Source organism: Hyalella azteca, unplaced genomic scaffold (assembly GCF_000764305.2).
Source record: "Hyalella azteca isolate HAZT.00-mixed unplaced genomic scaffold, Hazt_2.0.2 contig11738, whole genome shotgun sequence".
In the NCBI taxonomy this organism is placed as follows: Eukaryota; Metazoa; Arthropoda; class Malacostraca; order Amphipoda; family Hyalellidae; genus Hyalella; species Hyalella azteca.
In genome coordinates this window covers 75299-89353 of record NW_025941724.1, presented here as the reverse complement: position 1 = coordinate 89353, position 14055 = coordinate 75299, and the positions used below count along the sequence as shown (strand labels likewise).

Here is a 14055-nt window from a genome sequence, read left to right as displayed (position 1 = left end):
TGCACCTTGCCAGTAAGGGCCACAGGCCACTCACTACTCAGTACATTGCATAATGCAGATTGATACAATGACATTGCTAGGTTTAGGCTATGCTATGTGTACATACTTTGTTCAAATCCAACATTTCACTTATAATATATTGCACAGTTGCACTCAATGCAAAATGAAATTATGCACTCATTTATTCATTTTATTGCACTGTAATTTCAAGGTTCATTATTCGTTCATATTAATATTGGACTTTGTAGCCTCAGTTTCACACCCAANGGTATGTCGGTGAGCTGTCTCTTATACACATCTAGATGTGTATAAGAGACAGCGAGATAAGAGAAACATGGCAATGTTAATAATGAATACATCAGATATAGGTTAAAATCAGCTAAATGGGAGAAGGCAGTAAGGGATGTGCTAAAACCTAGCTCAATTATGCTCCCTGCAACAATGTTATATTATTTTATTATTGCTTGATTCTCTATGCCGAGATGCTCCTTTGGCCTTCATTCTGAATTCAAAATTTAGCCGAAATTAGGAGGTTCGGTCCGGTCCGCTAGTTTAATGAAGTTACAGTTTTTAGGAAATTAATCAGTTGCATTTGAACGTCTCTTATGAACGACATCAATCTTTTTTAAATTTTGTTCATTTTGAATTATTACAATAGATAAATGAAATAATAAAAAGAACTTACGGCGAAGTGTGAAGTCAGACTTTAGAAAGTGGTATTTTAGCGAGTATAAACAGTGGCATGAATCATGATAGCTGTTGTTGTTAGGTTAACTTTGCTGTGCCATCATTGCCATGGCCCATCGGAGATACTAGGCAGCTACGCAGTGTTGACAAAACATTTCTTAAATATAGAAAACGATGTTCATCGTAAATGTAAAGCAGTAACTGTAACATTTATCGATGTGCTAAATTTTAGGCGTAACTGACACAAATGAAGCGAAATTGTAAATATTTATATGATATAAACATTTTCGTCTATATATAGCCACTGATTTTAATGCAAATACTTAAAACTTCTGTAGATCAACTGCAAGCAAAGTGAAGTTTTTACGTAGCATTGCTTAGTTTTATAAACTTTTGTTTCTGATCATCTGTTTAATCATATTTGTAATAATTTTTGTTGTTGTTTCTTTGCAGGCGTAGTGATGGCACAGCCAGGAATGCTTGGCGAGCTTTTTCGTGACGAGGGCATTCTGCAGCCAATAGTTTTCAGAAAGTTTCACGCACCTTCTACCTCAATGAATATAAAACAAAATTGGGAATGCATTAGTTGGAGCATCGAGGAATGGTCGAAACATTTTAGTGATGAACCACTCAAAGTGAGAATGGGCCTACGCACTTCAGCATCATCAGGACCTCAGTGGGAGAGCCGATGTGTTACTTCGTTCCTCACATTTGAAGAACTGTCAAAATGGGACGAAGTCATCACGCATCGTAAGGCGACCAATGGAGAAACTATCACCTCCCTTTCACATTGGGCATACTTCGATTATGTCCATCTCAAAGAACAGAAGAAACTCGAATTCTTGAAGGAATGTATCAGCTGGGAAAAGTTTGGCTATAAAGGCCGAGGTGCTGACGAAAGTACAGTGTGGATAGGAACTAAAGGAGCTCACACGCCATGCCACATTGATACCTACGGTTGTAATTTGGTTACTCAAGTTCTTGGTGCTAAAAAATGGACCCTCTTCCCTCCACAACAAAGTGAATGCTTATATCCTACTCGCATCCCTTACGAAGAATCCAGCATCTACAGTCAAATAGACTTCAAAAACGTTGACATCAATCGATTCCCGAAGATACAAAATTCAACTCCGTTTGTTGTTACTTTGAACCCGGGTGACGTTTTGTTTGTGCCAAAACATTGGTGGCATTTTGTGGAAACTGAACAATTTTCTATCAGCGTAAATTCATGGATAGAATTGCCATCGGATACCAAAGACCAGCTAAAAGAAGCTCTCGTGCTGCAACAAATTGGAAGCGTGTGCCAGGCGGTTAGTTCCGCTGACAAGCTCACAAAAATACTTAATCCTAACATGCTGTACATTGTAACTCTTACAAGTGAGGAACTTTTTGCGATCGTTTCCCAAAGAATTGCGGCTTTGAAGAACAAACACCACTCATCGACAGGGTTTGATCATACGATGGAGCCATCTGAAACCTCCGGCTCCAAACCAGATTTGAGCCTGTCTCTCCCTTACACAGTTTTGAAATCGATTCCATTTCAAGATTTTCTTCTAACATCCCAACTGAGAGGTTCGCTTGATGGAGGTAACTTGGCAAGCCACCACCCTCCCTCAACTCCTGAAGAAAGCGAAACCGTTGAAGAGCTCTTGATAAGATCTTTGAGTGACCAACGAGTCATTGACGTAGCTACCGACGTCCTCATGGAAAATTTAAGAACTCTACACAATCGCGTACTTTGAAAACTATGCAACTTCATGCCAAATTTTTTTAGGAAACCTTTGACACATGATCGTTTTGCAACGTATCGTGTATTGTATGAATAATTTGGCAATTGGCAGTAAAATTAATGTTAGTCATTTTCTTCCCTAGTTTTGTTTGTCAATAAACTTCATCAAAACCCATTTGTGTTTTACTCTATATCATTAGTATTATTCGATCAAATATTGGAAACTAAAACATGTAAAGTAAAAATATCTTCCCTTGTGATCATCAGTACTGGCTGCCACAATTGGCCCTATCTACTACCGACCCGTGCTAAGGCTGGTACGACACGCTCAATTATGATACGTTCGTTATGAATGGAAAGTTTTACAGAATATTTTTTCACCTGCCATGCACCACGAAATATGCCTCTTAACGTAACTGTGTTGGCACTAAATATCGCCTTGTTCTAGACTCATGAGTCTAGACCATTAATCCTCTATTTATCTTCCATAGAAATTAAATAGTTGTTTGAGCCTCGAATCATACTGTTAATAGTATGTCTCGTATCGTTCACATCTACAAATGTGTCCCATATTGTTTCTTAATATCCGGGACACAAGTTATGTCCTGATCCATGCCTTCTTTTTGGAAGAAATTTTTTACTTTCTCTCGATAATCTTTTCCGGCCTTTCTGTTCTCGTCTCGTTGTCCAGACTAATTTCTAGACAACTATTGAAAACAGCTGGACTGTCGGTGAGCATTCCAATGTCTGTTTCAGTTATTCTTAACGTGAATATGTTATCGCTCTGTATTAACAGCCCGGCCTCCTTGCCGATTCTGACCAGAAACTGGCGCACAGATCTGGGATCGATCCCGCGCCTCTCTGCGCCAGTCATGGTACTCAGCTGCTGAACTTTAATCACTGGGCCATCATTTGAGGAAGAATCATATCCAACAATTTAAATACGTTATCTGAAAATTTTTGTTAATGATTGAAATTGATTGATTGACGTTCGAGTACTTGTACAGTTCTGACAAGCAATTTTTAGCGCATTAAAATGAGCGTCATTTCAGAATTTCAAGATTGGAGGACTTGTCTTGAATAATGCAATGGCGAGGTTCATTCAACTGCAGAATATTGAATACTAGTGTGAAGAGGACGTGAAATTAACTAATTAATTGTAGTTATCCTAACTAGTTATCTTCAGGTTAAGGATCTCATTATAATTTCCACTCTTACATGAGGTCGCTCGGTCTCACTCAACCGCTCGATTTTTGTTACTATTGATTTCGCTCGGCAAAATGAAGCGTTTTTCCCTTTTCACATTTTCGGCCGTCCTTAGTTCATTTTAATTTAATTAAACGACCGGCTTTTTTCACCTCAAATAATTAAACGATTGGCCTGGTGCCATTATTTTGTATCAAATTTAATATAATCATTGGAGTGATTCTATAAGCTTGATTTATATCCGCCTACAGAATGCTTTATTTTTGATGTCGAAATAACTCATGACTGACAAGTTGTTAAAGACTGTACAATGACGTCAAGAATTCCATGGTGAGAGATCGGTATTCACACCTGCACTGATATCGCCACTCTCGACCTCTGAACAGCTGCCACACTTCAACAGGTGCCATGCTTCAACAGGTGCCATGCTTCAACAGGTGCCATACTTCAGCAGGTGCCATGCTTCAACAGGTGTCATGCTTCAACGATCTCTCTAATTTTCTCAGATTCGCTCGTGACTCAAACTTGAAAAGGTCACACAAGCTTTAAGCACGTCATGCTTTCCCAAAGGGATCTCGAGGCGGTCAAGACAATTTTAATAAGAGACCAGGGACTGCGCTTTGGGTAATTGACTTGGGAGCCGCGGCGCAGTCAACTGCCGGCTGCGCAGGCGGCGCAGTCAACTGACGGCGGCGCAGTCAACTGCCGGCTGCGCAGGCGGCGCAGTCAACTGACGGCGGCGCAGTCAACTGACGGCGGCATAGGCGGCGCAGTCAAGTGACGGCGGCGCAGTCAACTGACGGCGGCACAGGCGGCGCAGTCAAGTGACGGCGGCATCACAAAGCAATGTTCCGTCATATTTCCTCTCAACGAAGATCTGTAACATTTCCTCTTGAGTACCGGGCATCGCGGAGGGATGTTTTATGTATATTGACTATTTCATATCATAGAATCGCGGTGAATAATTCCATCAATAATTAATTATTCAAGGTCATCGTGGAGCCACATAACGCATGGCCGGCGGCCTTTTACTCCAATAAGAGCATCAAAGTTAAGCTTCATGTCCGTCACTATTTACATCTGTCCAGATGATATGTACATAAATAGAGAACTAATAAGGAATTATTATGGTAATATTGGATTGTCCAAAATTATCTATTTTGCTTCATTCTATTGTTCACGTCTGGACGTATTGTCATTAATTGTAGGTCTGATATTTTAATGTAGTTTAGTATATCAAATAGAGAGAAGAGCTATTGGTACCAATGCGCTCGGCAGACCATTTTTGATGGCGTTTATCCGTAGAGTTTCGTGACATCATTTCATGAAACAATCTCAAATTCATACTCATACAAATTCTTGCTCAATGTTTCTTTATTAAAAAACGGGTATTTAATTGTCGTTTAGTAGTGGATCAGGATTTAGCATCATTTAATCCTAAGGTACACTGTATATAGAATGCCGACTTAATGCTACTAATAAATAGCTGTTGGTCTTGTATATGAGTGTCGGTTTCCGGCCATTTCATAGCATAACATTTTCGAATATAAAGACGATAGCTTCATACAAGACCGCCTTTGATAAGACTCGGCATCCATGTGGCATTAACGTTGCCGTTATAACCACACACATACTGTAAGTTGAACGTGACTGCAAACTGCGTCGTCTAAGAATTTTCCAAGCATAGAAAGCCTAAGATAAGTAATTAATAACAAGGAAATACTGTAAGAAAGATATGTATATAGTTACTTTTTACATGGGAAATTTATCGATTTTTGATAAAAAATAATAAGGTGATATTTTACATAATATATTTGTGTAAACGATCTTACACGAGCTCAATATACCATTAAATATGTTTAAATTCAAGTGAACTTGCGAACTAAAACGTCGGAACGTGCATTGCATATACGTAGCGTTCTTCACTGAGAGTATGAGGTGTTAGAAATAACTGATCATTAGTCAGGTATCAACCACGCTCACCGGGAGAATGATCAATTTGGGAACGTTTGGGAATTGTTTGTTTGATAATTTTTAAAAAAATCCCTGACATGAAGAGACATCGTCCATATGCAGGAGCATATGTTCAGTCTTAAAATGCCTATCAAATTACGGAGCAGGCAATAAGTCCNATACATTCAGGGCAACATTCTATATACTGAAATGGCAATACATTCAGAGCAACATTCTATATACTGAAATGGCAATACATTCAGAGCAACATTCTATATACTGAAATGGCAATACATTCAGTGCAACATTCTATATACTCAAATGACAATAAATTCAATGCAACATTCCATATTCTATGATACTCATCACTATGACCGTGAGCTGGATGCAGCTATCATCGATAATCTCAGCGGTTCGAAAATCATTGAAGAATTCCAGCATTAAAAGGCAAATTTTCCGCGTCATTTAGGCTATGCAAAATATATTGTCGGTAATTCTGCCTTCATATATGCTTACGTTATTGATCATTATTTTGTTTGTTCTGACTCAGTAAACTATTTGCAGTCTTCATAATAATCACGCGTTAATAAATTACAATTATTCATAACTGAGGAAATGCTACTAAATCATTTTGAAGAACGCATTCTTTCATCCCTGAGATTGCAGGTGTGAGGTGTGAGCCTGAATTCCGAGATGAGCAGAGAGATCAGACAGAGCACATGTGCGATGTGCAGAGATCCATCAGAGCACATGTGCGATGCGCAGAGATCCATCAGAGTCCATCAGAGCACATGTGCGATGTGCAGAGATCCATCAGAGCACATGTGCGATGTGCAGAGATCCATCAGAGCACATGTGCGACATATAAAATGAATTGGAGTGCAATATTTTGTTAAAAATACATTAAATTCTAAGAATTTTCCAGCACATTTGCATGAGAATTCGTCTCCTTAACAAATGAGCATCAAATTTTATTAAATTGTACTTAATAATGTCAGATGGTGTGAAACACCGTAACACGTGCCTCAATAGAAACACTTGTGAAAAACCAATGAGTTCGACAAAGACTATAATGTTTTCGGTTAACAACAAAAGCCAAACCTACATTGAATACAAAAATGTAGCTGGAAGTTAGGCACATGATCATTCACATTATTATTATAATTTAATTCTCACAACATTCATTTAACCGTTTTAACTTATTCAATTCATGTCACGACACCTGTGCTGTGATTTGTGAACGTACCTTTGGGGCTGCAATGGTACGTTCTCCCATACTTTCAATGGAAAAAGTCTTAGACTTTCCAATAAAATGCACGATTGCAAGTTTTTTTTAATTAAATAGTGTATCCTATTAGTAGTTTTTTTCAATCATTTCTATTCATTTCGCATTGAGTTTTTCGGATCTAGCTCTACCTTAAAACAATAATTTTTATTTGTAGTTTTCAAAAGGATATTGTTCGGATTTTATTATTTCGGAATAATAAAAGTACATATGCAAGAAAATTACCATGTAAAATAAAGCGTTAAAATAAACCAGTGAAGGCAAGCTGCATTGGTACCTCCTGAGCCAAAATTCCACATTATACAGTAGGCCTCCCTAACTATTCGCATTTTTCGACCATGAATCCTTCATTAGTTTTCCGTTCAAGATTGTTCTTAGATTTGTAACACTTGCGCAGGCCTCTAAATAATAAAATAAAATGAATGCAGTATGCTACACTTGTGAACACGGTTCACTGGCGTGCCAACTCTCACGGCAACAGTGTCTTGGCACCGCGCTGCTCCGCAAGGAATTCGAAACTTTGTAGCACTCGAGCTTCCGTGATTTCGGGAAACATGGCGTCAGGGCGTCTAGCCTATTTTGGCTTTTTCTTGCTAATTAAAGTCATCACGGAGGTATGTAAACTAAAATTTAATTATTTTTAAACATTGTTAGTGGTCATAAAATTATAAGTTTATTGTGTTGATTTTATTTTTAAAATTTATTTATTGTGGAAATTTTGGCACGGATCTAGTCGAAAACCTTCGTTACTAATTAATTATTGATATGCGGATTGAGTAGTTTTCAGGAGTTTTTAGAAAATTTGATTGCTGATGTTGTTTTTTTATAAACTTTGCCAATAAATAATAAGTTTCGATTCGTTCATTTACTTACTCTAATTAATTTGTGTCCTGTCTGTTGATTATACCTATAGAGACTTATATATGTATTTTTTTTCTGCAGGTCGACAGTCTTCATGGAGATTTCAGTTTTGTGAGTTCATGTCAATTTCTCGAGATTAAAGATTGTGAAATATTTGTATGAATTTTTTTGCTCAATCTTATTCACAGAAACTTTAAATCGACTATTAAAAGTTTACACAACAAAAAATAATATCACATTAAACATGCCTATATCATTGAATGAATGTACAGGGATATATGAACATGAATTAATCGTTCATAAATGATCATTTATTCGTACTGTAACCTTTGCAGCACTAATTCACTCCGTCAACGTAAATTATTGAACTTTTACTTATCTAATATCTAGTCTACTATCTTATCTAATAATATATCTAAACTTTATACTTATCTAATATCTTATGTGTTGCGAGGCTACTCTCTTGAGGAGTGGTTCATTGCAGGTCCATCTTACTTCAAAATCGTGATATTTTCATATTGGTATATCATATTGCTGATGTTGAGTGTTATGTTATTTGAAATTATAATATTTGTATTGCTCGAGCGTTACATTCATTTAAATAAAACAGTAACCACACCAGAATATTGTTATCGTACTCATTAGTTTGCATGTGGTTAATAAATATCAAGGAATAAAATTTGGAATTTGGAGGGAGTGCTCTATCACCATTACCAAATTTATCTACCGTTAATGCCACTAACTTCGCCTCAGCACTTATGTCGCCTGCCATCAAAAGAAACAGTCTATTTTATTAACAAAATTGAGCCACAACTTTCTAGCGCGATCGAAAAAGCATCTTAATTACTCGTACTATTTAACGATCGAACCATAAACATCGTAATTTTGAAGAGCTTTATATATTTATTGATGAGCGGCGAGTTAAGTGCAGTAGCTGCTGATCGAGTGGCGACTTATGCATGTGGAATTGATGGTAGATATTGTGCAATGGACAATGAACAATGGCTTGACAGCCATTAATACATGAATGAGTTTATTTAATGAATGATAGAACTGTTGGTATTTACTGTCAGCTAATTCGTAGTCATATTCTAAGATTTATTTTATTAAGAAAAGCGAGTTCTAAAAAAAGTTGGTAAGCGTATCACACAAAGTATTTATACTGTGAAGTGGATGAACAGGGTCTATAATTTGATTTCATCATACTGTTTATGGTACGTGTTCAATTGAATATGGTTATGACTCCTGATAAATGGCGAGCGGTCTGTCGCCGACATCCTTTTACTTATTTGTAAATGTAAAGGATTTTTTCCTTAACTAAGGTATCCTTTTTACCAAGCTAAAGAGGATACCATGTTATACCTCCGTTTCTTTGCGACCCATGTCACAACGTACGGCAATCCCAAAGTTATTCGTTTTGCCTACTTCGAATTGAATATCTTATTAATGCATATCAAATCTCGCAATGAATAATGAATCTTTCTCATGATTAATGTTGCCATCAATTTGAATGCCTTGCTTTAGTCTATCGTACTCCTGAAAGGCAGCTTTTCAAAATTTTACGTGGAAGCAAGCTTTTATGTCTCTGACCGACAATGAACGTTTATGCTGATAACGCTTCAGCTCAATTGCAGGAAGCGCTGAAAGTGAAACATAGTCGATCGAGTGATGAATAACTTCTTTTATTTGATGACACTATAAATGACACCCTTCCAAGTCGCAGACGCTAAATACGCATGATTTTAATAAGCATTTTTGCAATGCTATTGTTCCCTCGTTTAGGATCGAATATTGTCGAGACGGACACTGATTCAGATGTGTCGGGCAAGGTGATTTTTTTATTTCTAATAGGGTTGTTTTCAGTTACTAGGGGATAGAAAAAATTGTATTCTTCAATTAGAGGGAGAGGTGCAAAATGCGATGTGTTCGAATATTTTGCTCAATCTTATTCACTGAAACTTGGAGTCGACTATTAAATAGTAGTAAACAAGCATATATATATCGTTGAATGAATATTAAGTGAAAAACGAATTTAGCATGAATTAATCGTCCGCAGTACCAAGGTCGCCAAAATGATAATTTATTCATATTGTACCTTTAAAGCATTAATTTGCTCCGACAAAGTAAATGAATGAAGTGTTGATGAACTTCAATAAAATGAATTTTACGTATTCGAAGTGTTGCGAGGCTACTCCCTTCAGGAGTAATTCATTATGGTCCAGATCGTAATTCAAATCGTGATATTTCCAGATAGGTATATCATATTGCTGTTGTTGATTGTTGTGTTGGTTTGAAATTATAATATTGGTATTTCTCGAGCGTTAAATTTATTTAAATAGAACAGCAACCACACCAGAATATTGTAGCCGTAGTAATTAGTTTACAGGTGGTTAGGAATTATCCAGGAATAAATTCTGGAGGGAGTGCTATATCACCATCACCAAATTTATCTACCGTTAATGCTAACTTAACTTCGCCTCAGCACTTATGTCGCCTGCCATTATAAGAAACTGTTTATTTTGTTAACGCTTCAGCTCAATATTGCAGGAGGAGCTGAAAGTGAAACATAGTCGAATGAATGATGAATAACACTCGCTTTACAATACTTCACTGAATAACTTTTATTTGATAACACTCCAAAAGCCACCCTTAATTATAAGTCGCGGACGCTAAATACGCATGATTTTAATAGGCACGTTTGCAATGTTATTTTTCCCTCGTTTATGATAGAATAAGGTCGAGACGGATACTGATTCAGATGTGTCAGGCAAGGTGATTTTTTGGGTTCTAATAGGATTGTTTTCAGTCACAAGGTGCGTGAAACAAATTGTATTATTCAATTAGAGGGAGAAGAGCACAATGTAAATGTTTACAGTTTATGAATGTAAATTGAGATCTCATAACACAGGAGCCGGCGGAGACCAGCAGATGGCTGCTGCCCGTGGCGAACGTTCCAGTCAACGGCCCCAGGCAGGTCATGGTTAGTAAATGGGCAAGGATTTAACAAAAATTTTTTATTCAAACGCATACTCAATTGTAAGTTTTGGTAAAATTTATAATTTTTATTGACATTTTTTGACAATTTGCAACTAATGTTCCTCTATTGAAATTCTATCAGTGATGCTTGCATTTGAGAAATAATTCTACGCATATTAAACGTAATATTTAAAAAAATTTTAACGAATTTTTTTTCGTTTCTTGCAGCCTGTAGGTCCTTACGGAGCCGTCTTGGTAAGTCTTTCCCAGCCATGTATTTTTAACATCATTATAACTTGCTTTTTAGAAGTGAAGAGAATATTAAATAATACGATGGGAGGTCATAAAGAATTTATACCGGCATAACAAGCCTTCGATTTGCACTTCTGGATTGGTTGCAGAAAGGAAATTTTCAAATAAAAATTTGAAAGTATATATAAAACTGCGTTTTCATAGAACATAAAATCGGGTGATACAGCAAATTACTGTGCTCTCAATTTAACTGCATGTAGGACTCATACATAACAATAATACAATATTACCACGAAGTTTTGTGAGATAAAATGGATTGGATGATAACGCTCTGAAATCTACTTGATATTTGTGAGTAATTTTTGATAGATTCGAAAAAGTTTGTCAGCAAATCTGCACGAAACTCGTTAACTATAGCAAGGACAAAATTAGACATACTTTTTAAAGATTATTATTAACACGGTAGGCTCTCTATTCCAGCAACATGACCGAGGCTACTACGTAGACGTTTGCATGCAACCTAAATTGGAACTGAAGGCGGAATTCAAGCAGATTCAACTACTGGGCTCCAGCGTTTACCATCGCTTGAATATCAAGAAAAATACACTGATGTGCATACTGAAATTTTGGCAGCCAAGTGACAATGGAAAACAAGATATTTTAAACTGCCTCAAAACAACCGTGAACGAAGGTGAGGCGCCATGTGTTCAGTATTTAAAGATGCAGAGTTTCACATATTCAGAGATTTTGTTGAATTTATTTGGTCAATTTTAGTAATTTTATTAATTTGCAGACGCGGCAACTAGACAGAAAACTTTCCATCATGACATAAGTTTGCTTAATATGATAGGTAGCGATCACTCACAAAGTTAGTGAACATGAAAAAGCCCTTTTTTCATTTCAAGCAATGTAATTATAATGAATATTTCGTTCGACGAACTGACTAAATAACTGCCCGTAAATGATTTAAAGCGACGAAACTGATGTCACGCGAAAGCAGTTCAAATTTTTCGGTGATTAGCGTTGCTCATATTTTGTTTCGTTTTGAAAGAATGTAAAACACGAAGCTTTTTCTTTGTCACGGTTTTATTAGGTATTTTCTTGATGACGATGATCCTTATCACATTCTTATCGGAACCTTAAAACCATCAGAACGTCACTATATATCTTATAATCCATCGTACGTCATTAGATTCGTTGAAATTCGTACGTCATTAGGGAATTGTAAAATTCCATAAGGGATTTTTCAATCCTTCATACGTTAGAAGGTGTGTTAAAATGTGTCGTCGGTGCGTCCCAACCGTTTGTATTCATTAGGTAGCTCAACCCTTCATTTGCCTGTTGTCGTTACACACCAACAATTTATACTTTATTCGGTATAACCTCCTAACTTTTACATCATTAGGCAAGTACATTATTACAAGATTGCCCTCATAACCGGATTGCTTGCCTCCGTTTTAACTTCAAATACTTCAATTACATCATCACCGATGTGTCAGGCTATGTTTAACACAACTTTCAGTTCACGGAATTCGAAACAGGATTCACTATTACCTATGAATCGCTATTTACTTGTTTATATTAATCTAAACATTGCTTGCGTTGCAGGCAAGCCATCACTTATTGTGTGTTCGATATTTAGTTCTCAATACAAAACTCCGCAGATCACGAAGTGTTCTACATCATGGATGACGGCATTTGCAAGTCTTTCCCGGCCACATTTCCTGTCTCTTGCTGGCAATGTCCTGTTGACGAAAATGATGCAACATACACGCAAATCTACTCAACGAACGCTGCATCTTCTTTTAAACGAGTTGGTCAGTGTCATCTACTGGTATATTCTGTTCTATTGGAATTTTCAAATTCTAATATTTTGCATAAAAATTTTCGAATCATTGCCTGCATGACGAGTTTATACACGTATACAAAGTTAGTCTTCCGTTCGACAAACAGTCGTAGAAAATAATTCAATTAACATCGGACCATTTTCTATTTTTGCAGATTCACATTTTGACGACTTTCGGGTCGAAAAAGTGACTGGTGGCGACTACATTGTTTCGTTTGACGATCCTGATGCGTGCGCCGATTATGCGGACTATTACGTCACGTACACTGGTGGTAAACAACTGGCCGTTACTAACGGCGGGACGATCCCTGCAAACTTATTCCAACCGTGCACGCTGGTTAACTTCACACTTCACCGAAACATTGATTGCCTTCCACCAAACTTGGTACATACCCTCGATACATCTATCATCTCTCCTCCCGGTGAGTGATGCACTCTGACATTGTTACCTCTCGTACCTTAAACCGTGATGAATTCATGTGAAATTAAAATGCGTTTTGTTTTATTTAAGAAAACGCTTTAAACTGCTAATTAATTATTGATGAAATTTTATTTAATTTCCTTTAACTAAATAGAATTTGATAAGAATGATTCAATGAGAGGTGAAGCTGAACAAAGATAACCTAGAAAATAAATATATCGAAGTTGTTTAGTTGTGGAATTTCTACGTCGTGAAAATTGCCAAAAATCTTAATTTTCTTTGTCCAAATGTTGGATGAATATATGATCAATATGCAATGAATGTTTACAGATACATTCAGACTAGTAGAAACGGCGACCTCAGTGACCTTAACGACAAGCGTCGCTTGCCCCTATCTGGAATACAAAGTCGTCACGAAACCTACAAATGGAGCAGCAACCCCGCTCGCCTCCGGCTCAACCGTGACTTCCAAGACATTCCTGAAAAGCGAAATCGGCACTGGTAAACTCGTCATTACGTTCCGGTCGTACACAGACATCGAGATCCCCCCAAAACTGGAATGGCCGACAGCTTAAGAGGCATCATCTCATGCATGATTGCATCTGAAGGCCAACTGAAAAGCTACATCAAGTAGTGCGACCAGGACATGCATGAGTGAAATTATAATGGAAACTGGCTCAAAACTTACGAGCCACAGCAAATAAAAAAGCGTTGATGATTTTTGCTATGGATACAGCGTTTTTATTATAGATTACAATAAATTGCCGGAGGAACGTTTCCTTTCAACTAAAAGTGTGTTTCATTATTGGGATAAAATATTGTCAGTCAAGATCAATTTT

At 37.1% G+C, this 14055-nt stretch overlaps 2 protein-coding genes across 2 annotated transcripts; both read left to right on the top strand.

Annotated features, from left to right (window-relative positions):
• Positions 1-567: 567 nt before the first annotated feature.
• On the top strand, positions 568-2584 carry LOC108666682 (HSPB1-associated protein 1). The gene is made up of 2 exons (XM_018153599.2): positions 568-621; positions 1137-2584. Exon 2 carries the CDS (start codon positions 1149-1151, stop codon positions 2427-2429), a length of 1281 nt encoding a protein of 426 aa, XP_018009088.1. The 5' UTR covers positions 568-621; positions 1137-1148; the 3' UTR covers positions 2430-2584.
• Positions 2585-7303: 4719 nt separating this feature from the next.
• On the top strand, positions 7304-14051 carry LOC108666687. The gene is made up of 8 exons (XM_018153607.2): positions 7304-7474; positions 7803-7832; positions 10630-10701; positions 10926-10952; positions 11430-11640; positions 12614-12766; positions 12951-13217; positions 13547-14051. The coding sequence occupies exons 1-8, from the start codon at positions 7415-7417 to the stop codon at positions 13789-13791; spliced, it is 1065 nt and encodes a 354-aa protein (XP_018009096.1). The 5' UTR covers positions 7304-7414; the 3' UTR covers positions 13792-14051.
• The last annotated feature ends 4 nt before the right edge of the window (positions 14052-14055 follow it).